General features: G+C 35.3%; 1 protein-coding gene across 3 annotated transcripts in view; it reads right to left on the bottom strand.

The window, feature by feature from the left end:
- LOC149575471 (serine/threonine-protein kinase BSK1-like) overlaps positions 1-21,474 on the bottom strand; it is a 99,301-nt gene that overhangs the window by 65,733 nt on the left and 12,094 nt on the right. For all 3 annotated transcript variants that reach the window (XM_089812227.1, XM_089812229.1, XM_089812228.1), the window contains exon 2: positions 12,619-12,777. In XM_089812227.1, the coding sequence (XP_089668353.1) occupies positions 12,619-12,777 (159 nt within the window). The remainder of the gene's footprint in view (positions 1-12,618; positions 12,778-21,474) is intronic.

The raw sequence follows: 21,474 nt of genomic DNA, 5'->3' as shown, positions 1-21,474 counted from the left end.
CCTCCAGGTGTGTCTAAATATCTACACTGCATTATTGGAGGCTCGCTAGGTACTATTGGGCTAGGTTGGATTTCAAGCCTTTCGTTTGGCATCACCTTCACAGTTGCCTCCAAAAAAAATCCGATGGCATAGTGTGGCATGTAAAATGTTTTGTGCCGCAATGTCATGAACTCATCCATGCGTGTAGCCAATAGAGAAGCCCAGTCATAAATCCTCCCGTTCATGAGTTTGTTCATCATACTAACCTGCAAAAAAGAGATGTTTGATGCCCTACTTGACCCTATAAGTTGACTCTTTATTAAGTCCATGAGACACCTCCAATGGCCTTCCTTGATGTCTGATTTTCGCAACCCTCTTCCCCTCGAAGTGTCAATAAGGGCATCTTTCTTCTGCTATGCTTGTTACTTGCACACTAATTCCACCAACTGCAATTTTCTCTCTTTGTCATCTTTTTTGGCTTGTTGTCAATTTTCTTTCCTCTCTATGTCGCCCCCTGGTATGTCGAATACCCTAGTGAAGTCAGTTGGCCAGAATGAAATCACTAAGTCCTGTCCCAAATATGGAAAAGAACTCCTCTGGGAATGCCTGTCATATGCCTCAATCATGATATGCAGAACACCTTCAAAATCCCAAATACAAAAGACTAGCATCCGGATTACCCACTCTACGTGTGCCTTCCGTATGCTTTCTTTGACGAGGTGGTCATTGGGACTTTCATTCCACCACTTTCTGCACTCTAGCCCATTCAACCCTTCAAATGCTATCTTCTGCGGTGTTAGTTGTATATCTAGCTGGTTTTGTACTTTGGCCCTTTGTTTCCCCTTGTCTTTTCCGCTTACCTTAACTCCTGAAGGCAATGTCTACATATTCTAACTCATGGTTGCATCTTTGTCTAGTTTCTTTCTCCAAGCCCTTTTTCTGATTGAATGCATACTTAGCACTTCTTTGTCATTTTGCGGAATAGGATACAAACCGTTATGTCAGGTACTCCTCTGTATAAACCTGTTTCAAAACCCCTCTCTTGCAATACTAATCCGTACGGCTCTTGCCTCCTGTGACTGTACAGCTATGAAAAGTGCAGCTCCTCCTTGGTAGGGCTGCTCTCTTGCAATGTGCGGTTACTTTTCCAAAGGGTATACGGCTTCTATTGCCTTAATGCTCCGGTACAACCTTTAGAGGGTTCCTTTCTTGCTACGGCTTCTCGGATTCCTTTTTGTATTGCTATAGTGCTTCTCTAGTGTATATGTTGTCCTTTTGTCTGTACAGCCTAATCCCTTCCTAGTGAATACTGATTTACAATGTTTGGCAAGGTATCTTTTATGCTCTTTTCCTGCTGTCGTACAGTTCTTTACTCACAACCGCACGGCCTTCTTAATTGACTCCAAGTGTATTTGTATAGCCGTACGTCAATGCTGAAATGTCTTCTCCTATGTCCGTACAGACCGTACAGTGTACGATGTTGCTATGTGTGATTCTATCAAGTTGTACGATGCTTCACTTGACCATACTCAAAGCCGTACAATGTCGATTTTAGTCTGTTCTTTGGCCATGCAGTGTTCTTAGGACCCATAGGTCGTACGGTCATCAATGCTTACTAGGTAATCTCCCAGCCGTACGGTGTCTACTTACCGTACAGTGTCAACTTTGGGACCTTTCCGTACAGGGATTGCTTGTCATACAGTACCATACGATGTGCAGTGTCAACCTTTGACTCTTGCCATACGGTGTAAACTTTGTCTTGTCTATTTCTTTTATCAATCATACGGCTACAATTCTCCCTCCTTATTTGTTTGTACAATCTCATAGAAAATGTCATACAATGTTTTTTATTTCCTCTTTATAATATTGATGAATCTCAAGGGCCGTACTTCTTTAAATAATACTATTCTTTATCACTTCCATACTTAGAATTTGTGTTCGACTCTTTATTACATTTACTTATCTTACATACATACAAATTCTTTTCTTTTCTTTTCTATCCAAAGTCCATTTCGGACGGTGTACATATACCTTCCCGAAGGGGTGACTCAACCGTCACAAACCCGTTCGGATACAATTCTACCCATCAACTACAATATAGAATTTACCGACAACATAAACCATAAATGAACACCTACAATACTATTCCTTAAGACTGAAGCACGAATGACCAATATTCTCATCAAGCCAAAGTGAAGTTTGTGTATTTCTTTGAGACAAGCTTGGAGTTGTGGAAAATGAAGTCCGTACTAAGGAGGAGTCTCAACATCAGTGATTTCTTGAGATATACCTTAATGCATTCTTCTTTAAGAAAAAGTTGAAGCTGCATTACTCTCTTCTATGTGAGAAGTTTGAGGTGAAAATCCTTATTCCACCCTCTGAGAGTAGCTATGGTAGATCCACCCTCTGATATGGCTCATGGTGGATGTTATGTGTGTAATTCCATAGCGACACCACGTGAGAAAATCCATGGTGACTTTATGCAAACTTTTGATCTCATGTGAGTGACTTCGTGACTTTAAAGCCCCCTATGTACATTAATGAAAGGTGATGATCTTTCTAATAACATACACTTGTGTTCAACATTGTAAGGTGACGAATTTACAAAGTTCACTATCATGACAAATATCATGTTAACTTGATATCTCTTGGACAAATTGATTGATATCATGCTGACTTGATATCTATTCTAGATCAATATGGTCTTATTGTGATAATCGTGGTGGACATTATGTGACATAATGTCTATGGACATGCCATTACATGTTATGGTAAACATCATGCGACGTGGTGTCAGTGCATATACCATAACTAGGATATACAAATATTATGCTGACTTGATATTTTGTATACTCCTTGATATCACATGTTAGGTGATATCTAAACCTATTCATACCTTGTTATCTTCCCTAGCTAAGAGGAACTGTTGAGAAACTGCAACATCGGTCAGAATTCAAAGAAATATAAATTAGCAAAAAATATGTGTATGTGTGTGCATGTATATCAGTTCAGCATGTGGAATGATATACATTAACACGCATACACATTGATATGATCTACTCTTTCATAAAACTCTTAGAGATTTTTCCTTGAAATCAATATGATCGAATCAAGTATGAATATTTGATTATCTTTCTCTTAAAATCAGGTTGCAGATTCTTGAATATTTCGATCTTGAATGCATTTATATGGATTGAGCAAATAATTCTATTTTCTCATCAGATCGACGAGGGGCTAAATGATTATCTTATTGCACATTAACATGCCCGATAATGCTTACTAGTTCACTTCATGTATGATCACACCCAATCATAATCAGGGCATTTGAATTAGTTAAGTTTAGACATCATGTATCTTCAACAAGACTCTTCACCAAACAGTCATGTTTGTTCGTGATTAAGCCCCTTGAGTACTATAATTATGTTGACCGATTGTAAGAGGAAAGACATTGAAATCGATAAATGATTCTATCTCTGCAGATCGGAACATCAAGACCAGTGATCCAATTGTATTCAGACTTAACTGACAGATTTCAGTATTGATTTGATTCATATCCATTATGTTCTTATTATCACCTGCAAGATAAATATAGATTATTATTCCCTAAATCTGCAAATAACCATTGCCATTACAGTCTGATCATAAGTTTAATTAACACTAACAGGCCGCGTTGACATCATAGTTACAGGAATCAGACTCGCCTCCGACTTGGAAAGTCAAAATCTAACTCGGACTTGGACTCAACCAGGACTTAGCAAGGACTCGGAAAATTGAAAAGCCCATGAGATTCAAAGATTTTTAAGGATTTAATGATTTTTTCATGCATCATTTAGTCAATTAACATCAAATACACAATAATTGAGATAAATAGAAGCCACTTAACACTCATACACAATTTTGCATAGATCACATAAGTATAACAGCGAATTTCTGAAACAAAAAAACTGAATAACAAAATATAAAGTTGAAGATTTAAGATTCAATTCTTAATAAATTCCTAACACACCACAACATCATTTTCAAAATTAATATACACTAGAAAAAAAACACCTTCCAGAAATCTCTATCTTTTTAAATTTTTTTTTTTTTTTTTTAATTTAAAAATTAATTAAAAAAATTCAAGAGAGTCCTTGGCTCAGGACTCGGCAGAGTCCCTTGACTCGGTGAGTCCATGTGGACTCTACCAAGACTTGGCCGAGTCAAAGTCCAGAGGCCATTTGCCTCGGAAAGGCTGCCTCTACCTCAGACTCGCAGACTCCTGGAACACTGGTTGACATAATTGGATTTTGAACTGAAACAATGATATGGTTGGGTATTTTGAGATTTTGTTATGTCATTCAAACTAAACCATTAATATTTGTGGGGGTGTATTTTGCTAATTTTCTTTAATATTAGCATAGTGGTGTATGAACTTATTTGCTGCAACATATGTCTGTGTACGGACGAACCCAAAAAGAAACCAACCTCAATCCAAAATAAATAGACAAATTTCAAACCCGACTGTCAAACCCACATCCAAACTGGTAACTTAGTTGATTTGCATAGTTTATGGTTTTGATGAGAATAAGTAATCTTAAAATCATACACACACCCTTAGAAGATGGCACCCTCGTTAGCATAATTTAATTGGGTGAAGCAAGGATTGGTTTTGTTTCACCACAACATCAATAGTGTCTTGCACTAGTAGATTTGGAAGTAGAAAGAGCTTAGATTCATAAGCTGCCATCCCATTTACAATTTATTTTTAATTGTTGTCAAATAGCCATATCATTCACATTAAGAAAGTTGATATATCCTCCACAAAAAACTTGGTCCCCAAATGATTATCAACAAATCACATGATAAAATTGAGATGTGTCCACCATAAAGATGCTAGTATGCATTATAAACCTTGGGGTCACTTCACTTGACCACACGATATCATTGCATTGTTCAACACTTGAAGATTCCTTCTTCAAGAGAGGTTTGTGTTGAGCTTTGTGGATCGATATCTACAGATGTAATAACATGGCCATTGTAATTGATGTTTCCCAAATGCAGATTTGAAGACTCATAAATATGAGAAGAGACATGTCTCTATAGTTAATCATTATTAGTTAGTATATTAATAATATAAATAACCATATATATATATATATATATAAGAATATTTATCTAAAGATGATTTATCATCAATAATGAATCTCATGATCATATCAATCTAAATGAACTACAAACTTAACACACCCTCTTAGTTAGGGAGGATTGATATAGAACACATTATACTCTTGAGTATATGAAGAGATATCATCTCAGTATGATATTCCTAGAATGACATATTTAAGGATATCAACATAAATCCATTAACATGCACATATACATATTAACATATATTACATATAGAATTTGCTTCGACTCACAATGAGAGTAAATTTCTCAATACTCCCTCTTTAACAAGGAGGGAATTGAAGTGCATATAATACAAGATTAAATACCACCTTAAGTATGCTTTATAATAGTGACTATGTCATGGTGTCCAACAAGATCCGGCTCAAATAACCATAACAAATTGGTTATCATGGTGTCCAACAAAATCTGGTCCAAAGAACCATAATAACAGGTCTACCATTTATAAGATCGCCACCTTACAATGGTTACCTTCTGTTTGTTTGTTATCATGACTTCTAGCACTCTGGGACAACAATTTAATGAAGTTTTTCATGATAACAGGTCCAACTATTAATAAGATTATCACCTTTCAATAGCTCCCCTCTTAAATATATACATCAATGAAAGATCGTCACCTTTCATGACATAATCACAACAACATCATGTAGTAACTCACATGATATCCACCATGAACCAAGTCAAAGGGTAGACCCACCACAGCTGCTACTAGAGGGTGCAACAAAGCCTTTCACCTCAGACTTCTCTCTCATAGACGAGAGCATATTACAAAGAATCTCACATAGAACTTCTTGTAAAGAAGATATCATCCACAAAGGATTGCATCTCAAGATTTCTCCCTTTAAACAATGATCCTAGGAAGTCAGGTCCTGTAGTTACTCCCTTTGAGACTCTCTTTACCCAAGGATGCCTCTCAGACTCTCTCTAAATCTGATATTAATCTTTCAACCTTCAATGATAAGTTGTTATTTACTCATGATGTATATAGGAGTAGGCCCATCAAAATCATGCAGTCACATACATGTATTTTAGACTCCCACTGAGTATCAATCTTATAAGCTCTCGCGTTGCTTCAAAAGAAGTGTCATACTCCCTTAGCATAGAAGAATCTCATAACCTCAATCATCAAAGATATTTTCTTCAAGAGCCTCACTTTATCCATCTTGATCATTAGCATCTTTGGAGCTACTATCATAAGATTGAGTTTGCACAATATTTGGTAGCATGTGTAAAGTACCAACCTTCTTTTCCTGCAAGAACATCCTTAGACATAAAGGAAAAAATCATGGAAAATAACTCTTATAGCATGTACTTATTTTCCCATGAGGGTCATAGAACATCTCCTTTTTAAAGATGGTTCAAGTGGGAATGAAACATTGGTTATTATTCTCCCCACAATGTAAAATTCCCACTCTTATATCGTTGAACACTTTTGCATCACATCAAATTCTTTGTAAGTTCCAACTTGATCTTTTCATCCATTGAAGGTCCAAACATTCATTAAAATTAACAGTAGAAGCAAACATGTCCTTCCCTTTTCTTAAACTTATCCATGATACGCCAATATCTTGATTGAGTATGATTGTGCCACATGAATGAATCTACAACTCATACGCCGAGTTTTATTTATCAAAGAGAGACTTGTAGATGGTTCAAATGAATTCTTAAAATCTTCATTAACCTCTCACAACAACTCAAATATTTTTTGTTCATGCAACAGTGTTTGTTTGATCTTTTGATTAAACCTATATTGCGTGCATCTTGCAATCTGTGTATTCCAAATTGATATCTTTGTTGAATATCATATGTTGAAATTATGTAGACCTAAGGTAAATTCATGAATCATGGTCCTCTTGACTGCTACAATTTATTAATCACTAGAGAATCCATCTCAACATGGTTTACTCCCTTTGAAACAATATGACCGAGATCACAGAAAGTTGTCTAAATCATATCCTCTATCCACTCCCTCTCTTTCAAGGTTGCTTAAAATGACAAACTCCCTTTGAATCTCAATCTCCCTCTTATTTTCTACAAGAGCATTCTTGGAGGAAGAGGTCAAGGTATATATCTCGTATAGAAATATAAAAGGAAAGAGACTACTATAATTGTCATGTCCTCTTTTTAGTGACATGTTATTTTTCAGTGAATTTTCCTATCATGGACTCTCGTAGGCAGATGATTTTGGTGAAAGTCATTTTGATGATTATTTGGGGATTGGATGGTCTTATTTGCTCTTGGAGAGATGGGGTTTATCATAGTTTTATTTTATGTGTTATACGGGGCCAAAATATTAAAATTTTGAGTTGAGTCGCACTTTTTATTTTATAAAGTTACTTTTTATATAAAAGTGCATTACAAAGGGATTTCATAAGAATATTTTATGGATACTTCTAGAAGTTCTTAGTGGCTTCTTCAAAAAGTGAATAAATAGAGTGCTTGGCCTCTCATTTGGACATCCCAAGACTTGAGTTTACACAACTTTTCTCTTTGAGCATTTGTGGTGCTATCTTGGTCTACAAGTTGTCATTTGATCATTAGGAATGGAGTCACCTAAAGATTTGCATAACTGAGGAGGTGAAATATCCTTTGAAGGGTTGCACTTTGGAAGTGGTATTCAGCTACTTCAAGTTGGACTTATTTGGTATTTAGACATTTCCAACAAGGTTTGATTTTCAACTTGGACATACATTTTTGCTCATATCTAATTGTTGGCTGGGAGTTTGATTTTTATTTTCTGGGATAATTTTCCTTGGAGCTTGGCGATTATTTCTATACCATTTTTGGCACCTTTCAACCCAGTATCTATTTTTGCTAGGTATCGTACTAGTTCGTACATGTACGGCTGTACCTGCAGGCCGTACGGTCAGCAAATCTGAGGGCAGGTTGGAGTTTCATTTTCATCATTTCGTCTTTAGCATTCAGTCTCCAACATCTACTCAATCCAAGTTCTTTCATTTCAGTTTGTAGTTGCAAGAAATTCTCGGTTGCATTGAACCAATAAGGGTTTGTTTGTAATGTGCTATGTTGTAATGCTTTGAGCTTAGTTGCCGATTCGTGAAACAAATCCGATTCGGGCATGCGAATCGTATCCGTGGATTCGGGATTTTTTTTTTCCAATAATGATTCGTAGAGGATTCGTGTATATATATATATAACTAAGAGAAATTATTTCATAGTATGAATCTATGATTCTAGTATGCATCTATGAATCTAGTATACTTAATAATTTATCTACTTTCATAATTATAAAAAAAATCAGAACATTCACATTCATGATTTTATGTTTTCATAATTTATCAATAATTATTACATGCATTCATTCTTTGTATTTAGAAATCAAGATCAAAGCTTTATTTTACGAATATTATCATCCTTTTTATTTATTGTCAATTTTACACAGGCAAAGGTGATGGGTACACATTTGAAGAAGTTGAAAAATGTCATTTTTTTCTTTTCTAATAACATTTTGCCTATGTCCTAGGAAACAGTAATGAGAATGTGAAATTGCAAACATTTATGGATAGAAAATCTATGGAACTTAACATCACTTTCAGCACAGAAGATTTTTCTTTGGGTGCTGAAATTTTTTATTTTGAATATATTTTTATTTGCCTTGCTAATATCTAGGGTGAGACCCTAAGATAATGGCTACACCTTAAGAATATTAGGGTAGAGCTGGGGAACTGTGTCATCCATCTAGTGGTACACCTTACTCTAAACAGTTTGCAACACTCATCTCATGTTATGTATGTAATCAAACAACTTCATTGGCCTATGGCTACTAGCCTTTGGGTGGATAGGAGACCTCTCCCAAATCCTATCCATAGTCATAGGAGGAAAAAGAGATTGAGTCAAACATACCTCAGATATGACCCATATAAAAATTCTTAAAAGCAGGTTCATCCTTGGAACCTTCCAAATCCTGCAACATAGATTTTGTGTTCATCTTTTGGAATTTTCAGATATAAAATTAATAGAGGAGGTTTTTTCATACAGTTTTCTCAATTTTCAGACAGGGTTTCAACTTTCAACCCAAGTTTTGCACCAACAACTAACTGCAACTGGGTTCACAACAGGATTACTGAGATCCATCTTGTAACCAGAACTACACCGCAGAAAGATAGAGGGAAATACAATGATATAATCAGCATTGTTCCACCTTTAACCCTCAGGTTGGTTTCCTTTGGGTTTTGTTCCCGACCTTGTATTGCCATGGATTTGTGCTGGATCCTCAGGATTCGTGCTTGGATCCTTGAGGATATGAGCAAGATCCTTGATTCTGCCTATGGATCCATCAGGATCCTTGGGCCACGAATCCTGACAGATCCATAGGTAGGATCACGGACCCTGCCCAGATCCTCACGGATCCACTTGCGAATCCGGATCCGGATCGGACCCGAATTCGAATCCAGGGTCTAATTCACGAATCTGGTAACTAAGGCTTTGAGTTGAAAATTGCATATCATATGTAAAAGCATTTGGTTATCATTGAATGAATATATTGGCACTATTTTACATCAGTTATTTGAGTAGATTTGTTGCACAACAATTTCCTTTATTCAGCATTTTACTTTCAGCAATGTATTTAGTTTGCATGTCAAGTGCTTGAGAAAATTTCACAGTCCTGTATTAGTGGTTATTAGTGGCCTATTGGCAAGGGCCATTACAATAATACCCAAGGATAATAATTATGCATAATAAGATCATTTCAATATAATAAAGATAATTATAACCTAACCCCATTCCCTCTAATCTTACTTTGAGAATGATCCCCATTATTCCAAGATATCTAATTTAAATATATATATTGAACATATATGCATATATACATTCTGTCTTCTATGTATATATGTTTAATCTATATTTTCAACATAATATTACCACATATATAAAATTATATATATATATAAATATAGATATGTGTGTGTGTGTGTGTATCCTTTTCATAGAAACTAATTTGAAATAATTTGCATACCTCTTTTTACCTTGTATGAAACCCATATACAACATGGTCTTTATGCTTAGACCAAATCCCTTAGAAGGTGATTGTTGCGGAAATGACTTTTACCTCCTTTATTGCACATTATTAATGTTACAATGTGATCAATCCAAAAGGACCTGCCAAGGATATATACAATTTCAATATTTACTTTTTGAGGCCTATGTTTCATAGAACATTCACTTTTAAAATGAATCTGCTCAACGTATATGGTGGGACCTTCATTACCCATTTAAGAGTTTGATGCCTCTAGCACTTTATAACTATGCACTCATGTCCCTTCTCATATCTCTCTAAAGCGGTCTACGAGTGTCAATGTAATACAATTAGATAATGACGAACAACTAGATATATTTATAAATGATAGTGTGACCAAATTACTGTCGATGTCCGCCTAAGCCTTAGGAAGTCATTACTTCCTCCTCATATGTCTACATGCTTTGGGGTCTAATGACTCCCCATTTTTGAAGTTTGTTGCACTTTAACGTTTTTCGCAATCACCTTATTTGATCTACCTTTGTGGATGTCGCTTTTGTATTCTGTTTTGAGTCTTATCCCTGATTTGTCTAGTGTCAACATTATTTTGTTTGACTCCACCAATCTCCCTTCTTACTACTACAGTTGGTCAGCAACACATTTGAGACCACAGATTAATGTTTCTACCAGTTGCAGTTGGTCTTTGTGGCAATGTTTCTTGCAAAAATGTACATCAACTAATGGTTTATGTATGCACCATCAGCTCATTCCAGTTTCACATATAGTTAAAAAAAAATTTCATTCCATGAGTGTCATCATAAGAACCAAGCTCATTGTCTTTGATGAAGCCTATCACTTATCGCGAATGTCTGGTATTGAATTCAGTTTTATTTATTTATTTACTCAATATGGTAAAATGGGAGATACTTCTCTGAAGCCCCACCTTTTTTCGTTAACTGCAGCCTGCCAAGAGCTCTAGCATCAGGTTTGAAGTTTCTATTTCCACATTGATATTTTTAGATATGTCAACAACTATTTCAAACCCTGATAACTTCTTATCGGGGTTTGACACCTAGTTTACTCATCAGAATCTGGCGAGAGCTACTGCCTGGCCTGAACTATCTTTAAACATTAGTGACAATTTTTTATTCCTACAAAAAACAACATTGAATACATACATCTGAAGATTCGTGCAAGAGTCTCACGCCAAGATCTATGACTTAGATGACCTGATATTTTCAGCATTTTCTGTGCATATTTATGGGTCATCCTTCTAATGTTGGGGACTTTAATCTTTCTTTAATACCACAAATCTTAATGAGATAAAGAGTTCATTCAAAAGGGAAAACAAGTATTAAGATTTCCAGAGGTTTGAATCTGCTTTGATACCATGTTGAGTTTTGTGGATCGATTTCTACAAATGTAATAACATGGCCACTGTAATTGATGTTTTCCAAATGCAGATTTGAGGACTCATAAATATGAGAGGAGACATGTCTCTATAGTTAATCATCAATAGTTAGTATATTAATTATATAAATAACCATATTATATATATATATATATATATATATATATATATATATATATATATATATATATATATATATATATATATTATTATGTATATTATATATCTACAATATATATATAAGAATATTTATCTAAAGATGATTTATCATCAATAATGAATCTCACAATCATATCAATTTGACTGAACTACAAACTTAACAAATTGGATACCTAGTGTTCTTCCTTGCACATTAGGATGGTCACAAACTCACATAGACAAACGTATCACACAAGCAATTCATGGAGAGAGATATTATTTTTCTTTCAAGGATTTTTATTATAAATCATACTAAAGGTGCACGCAAGTCCAAAACATCATTGACAACTTCACACGTCCATCCAAGTATGGCTGAATTCTACATTTTTTAAACCACCTAAATTCTCAGATTGAGTTCAGATTTTTCAAATAGAATTCTACCTGATTTCCAAACTTTTTTGGCCTCTCAAATGCATCAATTTTTTCAAACATAGTAACCACAGTCCAAACTCTAATTGTTTGCTTCTTACAAAAGTATTAAAGAATATTTCATGAACCCAAATCATGATGGAACAAATATGCATCCACATTGTATGGTCACGTTTTCATTATTCATATTTTATTAATATTGCGAAATTACATTTCTAATTATGTTACTTCAAAACACAATACACAAGGAAGAAAAAGATAATATCATCTATGAGTATAGGAAACTGTTTTCTTCATTTCTTATGTGCAACCCCCAGTTTCAAATATAGCCAACATACCAAAAATTCAAACAGGGGAAATAGGTATACGGCTATACGCATATATTTTTGCATCATGGAAAAAAAAATATCGATAACTGATTCAGAATACTACATAGAATGGCATATCTGACACTAATATTAGATATTTACTAAATTGTAAAGAAAAATTAAATTAGAGCAATAGGAAAAACAATTACCTCACCAACATTATCATCTTCATATTGTGCTTCCATCATTATATCGTGTATTGTGATGAGATCCATTCTCATACAAGCATTGCCCAACAAAGAAAGAGCATTTTCCTCAGTAGAACTTTTGTTTCCTCTTGATGTCGCCATCCTTAGATGAGAAGGGGCCTGTAGTCACCAATTGGTTTTACACTCAATTTAATATATAAGCAGAAAATGCATTAACTAGCTCCCTTAATATAAATCATCTATCAAGTTAGGAAAATGTAAAACATAACTAAATTCTCCTCTTTAAACCTAGATTAAGGTGTAGCATTGACGTCAATAGTGTACATGAGAGAAACACAATATTGAATTAGAAATAGTATATAGACAAATAACCAAGGAGAAAAGGATAGATAACAAGGTTCAAATTATATGATAGTTGGTCAAACAAATTGTGATAAAAATTCTCAGAACCATTTACGCCACAAATTCTCTATTATGTTCTTTAAATATTTGTAGATATATTTCATTATATTTGGTTTTACAATTGCTTTGGTGATGTTTTAAGGCATTAAAATGTACAAAAAATACTCTGCTTCATTCTCATTGATTGAATACTAGCTATCAAACCCAAAAAAGGCAAAACAACCAAGTTAGAGCTCATTTAAAGTGTTAAAGATACTTGTCCATTATCATAGGCTGCCAGGAGTATCATTAATATGCATTCATTGTAGAGAGTCGGAAATATATCAATCATCTTTACACCCAATATATGAGCCTCAAGTAAAAAATAATAGAAAGCATACATCTTAAAATATAGTATACACTATTTATAATTAAAATGTTGGGAATTTATAGTGTCCCCTTTCAGGTAAAATCAAAGATGACCCATTTAGCCTGTTTAATTCTAGTAGGAAACTTCTAAGGAACCAAGGAATCAATTTGTTTAATTAATTAAAAGTTGCCCAATAAAATAATATTTACTAATAGCTTAAATTTAACAAATTAAATAGTCATTTGAGTGAAATTAGAAGGGAAATTAAGAAAGTCACTCTATAAATGTGCTTTAATAAATTATTTTAAGAAAGAAGTTGAAAAGCCCTTCGGAAGGTAAATATAAAAAGAATAATTGGGAGTCCGTTTGGTATGCTTGGTTTATTTCCTCTATTGTGGATCTGGAGCTTTTTGTTGGATCAAAACCCTAAGGGAACTCAGTTTTGGTGGTAAACTATCCTCCTAGTTGGTTACAGGTGAAAGCATACAGATTTCAGGCTTGGACTAATATATTGGGCAATTCGCTAAGTCTTCCAGGCAAGACAAATCATTAGAGCATTGCATAGATTTACAAGAAAGACAAAATAACAGTTTGTTATGTAATTTCAGACTTGTGGGGTGGTTGTGAGTGTGACTTTCAAATCCAACCGCCAATCTACCAAAAATTGGGCAATGAGTTATTGCATGATGTTGTGGCAATATAAGTATTTTTACTACCCATCGTTTTTGTTCAAAACTAAGCAAAAGAGAACAAAAAGCAGGTCAAGTTATTTGACCTACAGAATCTTAGTCAAGGAGTCAATATTTCTAACATGTTTAACACATCATATGTAGTTGGAAATTGGCTTTGAAGGTATTCTATCACTTTGTTAGGTAATAAGGGTGGTTGTTGTTGGCATGAGAGGTTAACAACCTAATTGGGCAATTAAACTCACATCCCTAGGTGCCTCATCAATATATAGTTGGGCAATGGTATTTTCTTTGGTGGTAAACTCCTGCAGCCCAATATGAGGGAGAATATAGTGATTTAACATCAAAAAGGAGATAATATGTTGTTATGGTTAATTGACATTTCAAGTAGTGAAAATTAGAACTTAGAGAATTTTATACTATGTCTAAAGTATTTTCCTACTGCTTCAAAGATCAAAAATTCATTTTCATTGCCCTGAACATATACTCTTTATTAAAGAAAAATCACCATTCAAATTACATTGTACCTTGGTATCTTGCTCAATGTAAACTGTCATATAAATTTTTACTTGAAATAGTAAGTCCCATGAATACTTTACAAATGTTATAAATGGCAATGTTACCAAAATAAGCATAGCACGCCTCAACCAAGAATTCTTCAAATAACAATCATGTTAACTGTTGATCAAATGGCAGTTAATTAATTATTAAGGGAAGTGAAAAAAATTGCATAGCAATTTGGGTCCATGCATTTACAATCAAATCAGAGCAACCTTGCCAGCCTGGAGGGTTGTGAGAAAAGTATGTCTAAAATTGTTTCACGAGTCTAGAGAATACAGAGTTTATCACTTATTGGAGAAGAGAGAGATTCTTACTTCAAATTCTGAATAAGTATAGGTGGTAGACATGATGAGCAGAAGCTTAGTACCATGGAGATTTTAAACGGTTTGGCTAGATGATAGCATCAGTTGGTTTAGCTAATGAGTTACAAAAGTCAGGATAACCATGGAAACAATGACAACAATGATAACAATGGCAATAAAATGAGAATGATTGCAACCATGGAGAGTGGAATAACACAACATACTGGTATATAACTCCAAGATCGCCAACAAAACTACCCCTAAACTTGTAAGGTCTGAATTTTAATAGGCACCATCGAGAGATCAAGTAGGTTAGCAAGAAGATGGTGAAGGTTGAGTAGATTATCCAAGGGAGATCAAACTGCAATATCCCTAGCAATTTTGAATTCAACTTCCTGATTACTTGACCTGAGAATTTTGTCCAACACTTTGCACACAAGGAATATATTGCTGATCTAAATTCTCATTCTTTCTAAATGCCAAACTTCAATTCATAACAATAGATATGGTTGCAAAAATGATGGGCAGAATGTAATGTCCCCACTATTATTTATTTACTTGTTTGTATTTATTATTAAATTCTATTTAGAAAGTTAACATACTTTATACAATATTGTCTCTTGTATTTAATTTTATTTCTTTATTTACTTATTGAAATTTTATTATTTTTTAATAATTTAAAATATCATAGCAATTATTCATTGATAATATAGATTAAATAATCATTATTTCCTATATTTATATTTTAGTATTAGTTTTAATATAACTTTATTATCATTATTTATTTATTAATATTGTATTATCTAATTATTATTAAAATTCTATCTTATAATATTCTATAAGATCCACGCCCAACAACTACTTTTTTTGCATCTATTTCCTTCCATGGCCGCTGACTACGGTTTTGTTTGAAAACCCTATATTTTTGGCTCGAAATATTCTTCTGATTACAGATTCTTGGTGGGTTTTTTGAGAGCTCAACTAGGTTGTCATCAGATTTTTTCAAGTGGCTCAATTTTTCAGCCAACGGATCCGAAAACCGACAAAATATAATTTTATGGTTTTTCGAGCTCTCTTTTGGGTAACTCTTCAATTTTTTGGGTCTTCCATTTTTTTGCCTCAAAGTATGTGCCTTCACAGATCTTCATGCTTTTTCACTAAAAACTCAGCTATGGCAACTCTAACTAATATTCTGCTTGAAGGCAATTCAAAATTCAATGGTTAGAATTACAGCGCATGGAAGCAACGGATACTAGCAATCTTGGACTATCGAAATAGTGATCAGATTGTTCTGGGTGTTACAAAGTGTTCGACTGCAAGGGGTACTGATCAGAATATATGGGACCTAAATAATCGGAAGGTGGTAATGCTTCTCAAATTATCCATACCTGATGATCAACTCCCTCAAATTTCATTCGACAAAACAACTATCGAGATATGGGAGCATCTAAAGAAACTTCATGAGACATCAAACAAAAGCAAAGCCTTCTTTCTCAAGAACACTCTGTTTTCTATTATCATGGATGAGCAGAAAATGCTCCATGAACACCTGAATAGGATTTAGGATATCCATGATCAATTGTTTGCCATTGGACACAAGATGGAGGAAGAGGACATTGTGGTCATAACCCTCAAAAGTTTGTCCAAGTCCTACGAGCATTTTATTGAAACTCTCAACATCACTTCTACTAGTGTTGATTTGAAGTTCACAGATCTCTACACACTTATGTTTCAGCAAGATTGGTAGAAACAACACTCTAGTAGCAGTTCCACCTCCACCTCCACAAAGAAAGCCTTTGCTGCTAAATCCTTTCAAAAGGATAAAGGCAAGTCTCACTAGTCTTCTCAGCAAAAGTTCTCTACTCCAACTTCAGAAGGCTACAAGAAAAAAAAACATTCAATGCAACTATTGCCACAAGTATGGTAACATGAAGGTTGAATGTCGAAAACCCTTAGCTGCACAATCTAAGCAATCAAGTTCGCAGCCCAAAGAAAATAGTGCAAAGCACACCGAGCCAACGGAATCCCCTTTTATGCCTTCATGGCTAAAAGGTCTGCAGATCATGTGAAATTGTTTGTTTGGTATATTGATTCAAGTACCTCTCGTCATTTCACTCACCGCTAAGACTGGTTCTCTAACTACCAGCCTTATTCATATTCTATTATTTTTGGTGGCGGAAAAGAGTACACTGTTGTCGGCAAAGGCAACATTCAGATTCAGTCTACTGAGGGGAATCTCATTTTCTTTGGTGTACTAGGTTCCAAGGATGGAACTTAATCTACTCTCAGTTAGTTAGTTGTTGTGACATTCCCCACAGTTGGATATTACCTTCAGTTCACATCAGTGTACCATCACTGATAAGGCGACAATCTATTGGTGTAGCAGGTCTTAAGGATCATGGTCTTTTCAGACTTATTGATTCTGGTAATTCTTGGTTTCTATCTATGGCTGCTTGGCGGTCTTTTATTAGCACACTTTGGCATCAGCGATATGGGCACTTAAAAGTGCATTATCTCTCTTATCTTTCTCAGGAAGAGTGTGTCCTCGGGTCGCAAGAAATTTAGAACAGTTTGGAGTTTGTGATGCATGTCAGGCTGGGAAGTAACATCGCACACCTTTCACCAATGGCAATTCATGGTGAGCTTCTCAAGTACTTCAGCTTGTTCATGCCGATATCTATGGCCCTATGGCCACTATTTATGTTCTTGGGTCCACGTATTTCTTGTTGTTTGTTCATGATTTCAATAGAAAAATGTGGGTATATTTTCTTCAAAAGAAATCAGATGCATTTATTGTATTTTAGAAGTTTATATCTTTAGTTGAAAAAGAACCTGCGAAATCTATTATTACTCTTAGGTCATACAGTGGGGGGAATTTTGTTCTAATGAATTCTCTAGATTCTTAGATACTAATGATATCAAATGCTAGTTAACCACACACCACAACAAAACAATGCAGTTCAACATCGGAACAAAACAATCACCGAGATGGCTCGATCCATGCTTGAACACAGACATGTTCTGAAGAAGTTTTGGGCAAAAGCAGACAAACACTACAGTTTATCTTTTGAACCGGTCACCTACAGTGGCGGTCAAAGGTAAGACTCTGGAAGAGGCCTGGTCAGGTCGCAAGCCCAGAATTAGCCACCTGGCGATTTTTGGCTCTCTTGCTTTTGTTTGGATCCCTGATGCGTCACGCACCAAGTTGGATGCCAAGAGTCAAAAACTCAATTTTATGGATACAATAGTTTTCACAAAGACTATCACTTGATCGACACTAAGACATCTCGTCTTCTGTACAATCATGATGTAGCCTTTGATGAGTAGCAAGGACTATTCATGCCTGTTTCTCCTCTTCCTAATCTTGAAAATCATCCTATGAAGGCTCATGATTTGGGAGTTAGGCTTCCATTAGGTCCACCTGATGGGAGGGCTCGAGCAGCTCCTATAACTCCAATGATCCTTGTACAAACACCTCTAGCTTCTCCTACAAGATCACCCAGATTTGTAGATGTTTCACCTGAGTTTGATCCAAATTCTTCTAACGAGGAACTTTATCATAGAGCATCTCCTTCTACTAATGTTGGTCACTCTCCTCTCGGGCCTAAGTGGTGGGCTAAGACACTTGTTGATTTTTGAGATGATGGGCTCATTGATGGGAGAATTGCTCCGAGAGTCAGTTAAGTTTTCTCTCATGGCAAATGTTCACAATGGGTTTGAACCTCAAACACCTCAAACATATTCGGAGGCTAAAAGAATTCCAAAATGGGAACAAGTCATGAAATCTGAAGACTAGAGCCTACTAAAGAATAACACCTGGGTCCTTTCTAATCTTCCACCAGGGAAGAAATCCATTGGCTGCAAATGGGTTTACAAAATCTAATGGTACTTTGGATAAGAAAGAAGCTCGTTCAGTTGCAAGGGGCTTTTCTTAGCATTAGATTATGAGAAGACCTCTACTCTTATTGCAAAGATGAGCACAATCAGATTAGTTCTAAACATAGCAGCACAATTTGGCTGGAAGATCCATCAGATGGATGTCAAGAGTGCTTTCCTAAATAGTGACCTACAAGAAGTGTACATGACGCAACCTCATGGTTTCAAGGTTGTTGGTAAAGATCATCAATTTCTCAGATTAGTGAAAGCTCTCTATGGCTTGAAGCAGGCCTCTAGGGCATGGTACATGAAAATTATTAAGTACCTCAATGATCAAGGCTTCTAGAAGAGCTCAAATTTGTACATCAAGACTATTGACTGTGACATCATCCTTCTGATTATTTATGTGGATGATTTTATCATCACTGACAGTTTAATATCTTTAATTCAAGGAATCAAACAAAGTTTATGCCAGTCTTTTGATATGACTAACCTTGGGCCCATGCATTATTGCCTAGGTGTTCAGGTTTGGCAATAGTCTTCAAGTATATTCATCTCTCAGTCCAAATATCCCAGGGCTCTATTAGACAAATTTCGTATGCAAGATTACAAGCCTACATCTACACCCATGGAGAAAGATCTCAAGTTATCACCCAAGTCTTATTCTCCTCCCGTCAATGATACTACATATAGGCAACTAGTAAGCAACCTCGTCTACCTCTCTACTACTAGGCCTAATATCAACTTCGCAGTCAACTACATCTCACACTTTATGACATCTCCCAAGGTTGATCATTGGATGGCAGAAAAACATGTGCTTCATTATGTGAAGGGCGCTACAGATTATGAACTTCTTTACTCTCAGAGTTCTAATCCTAGACTCAATGGGTTCATAGATTCAGATTGGGCAAGCTCTGTTAACAATAAAAATTCAACTTTTGGATGTGTTTGGTTTGGGATCTAGTGTCATCCCATGGACCAATAAGAAGCAGCAGGCAATTTCTCTCTCCTCCACAGAGGTTGAATACAAAGGGGCTTTTAAGGCAGGATGTGCAGTTGTTTGGTTTTGTCGGATGCTTGGGGATATGCAAATATCACCAATAGGACCAACCACATTGTTTGTTGATAACGAAGGCATTATCAAATTAGCACGGAATCCAATCTACCATGAAAGAACCAAGCATGTGGATGTTCACTATCACTATGTACGATGGTTGAAGATGGGAAAATAGACTTGTAGTATGTTTCTACAGCAGATCAGACTACAAAGATTCTCACCAAGCCTCTTGGTTCTGATAAGTTTGTCAAATTCAAAGGACAGCTTGGTGTTGTAAATAGATTAATCATTAAGGGAGGGTATTACAATAATAAATAGCATCTATTATTATCTAATGGTTATCTATTTGTAATCTATTGTAAATATTAGAATATTTCTAATATTTAGTTTGCATGTAGTTAATTGTTAGTTTTCTATTCGCTAGAATAGAATGTTTTTATTCTTTATGATTGTTTTCTAAGGAAACATCATTCATTATTTTGTATATATTGACCACTCGGTCTTTGTTAATATCAAGCAAATATTTACCAATTACTTCGTAATAAGTCATATATTGTTGGGTTGTGGAAGTTGTACGCAATAGTGTCTTTGTACATGGGAGGCAGGAAGGAGAATGTCGTATGGTCTTATGTATAGAGGTATGTGGATTCTAAGCAAGAATGTCATATGGTGTTCCTGCAATACAAGGGATGCAACACAGGTGTGAGTCAAACTGTACGGGCAGGTAGATAGGCGATGGTAGAAGTGCAGGCTTTTACGGGCACAACTATGAGAGACCATTCGGATGCAGTGGAGGCTGAAAGTATCCAGCTAAGGGTATTTGCCAGATGTGTATGCTTCTTTAGAATGAACCTGCAACAAATAGAAGCGATTAGCAACAGGACAATCTTATTAATGAAAGCCTGTGATTTCCCAATAGGTGTGACTGCATCTTACATGAAAGGGGTACAATTCTATTTCTCAGTATTTATTAACAAACATTCAAAAAGCAGCAATATATGGAGAGGTGTGATTTGTTTGCTTCGAGATAAGTTTATGAAAAGTGATGACCCTAGGTAATCGCTTCTCTTGGAAGAGGCAGACCTTTTAAGGAAAAGCATATTTTGAAAGATATATAGGAAAATGGAGGGTGAGAGGAATATATATGAAGATTTAATTATAATATTCATATCAAACTTGGTACTCAGATCGAGCCACAGACTAAAGTTATGGATGAATGTTTTTAAAGATATTGTTATGTTATGGATTAATGTTTTTAAAAGATATTGTTATGCAGAGACAGTTTCATAAGAACATCACATAAGCTATAAGAATCATATCAGAGACAGTGATAGCGAATTTTGGATTGGCTGTTATATCAAGCCATCATATGCAGCAAGGATCAGTGGCAAGATTCACAAAGATGAAGAACAGTGGTAAGAGTATCCATTGTCGATCACTATAATAGCAATTAGGTTTGTAATCAATTCGATTCTTATAAAGAACCACAAAACTCTTTGTCAAATTCAGATCAGTATAATATTTAAAACCTATTTATATATAATCAGATCAACCCTTGTCATATCAACATTTATCTTGCATTAGTTTGTTCAGAACAATCTTCATAAACAACATTCCTAC

This window comes from Cupressus sempervirens, chromosome 2 (genome assembly GCF_028749045.1).
Source record: "Cupressus sempervirens isolate cs-2001-9-10 chromosome 2, ASM2874904v1, whole genome shotgun sequence".
NCBI classification, from domain to species: Eukaryota; Viridiplantae; Streptophyta; class Pinopsida; order Cupressales; family Cupressaceae; genus Cupressus; species Cupressus sempervirens.
The sequence above is the reverse complement of the archived record's forward strand: the minus strand, read 5'-3'. Positions and strand labels throughout refer to the sequence as shown.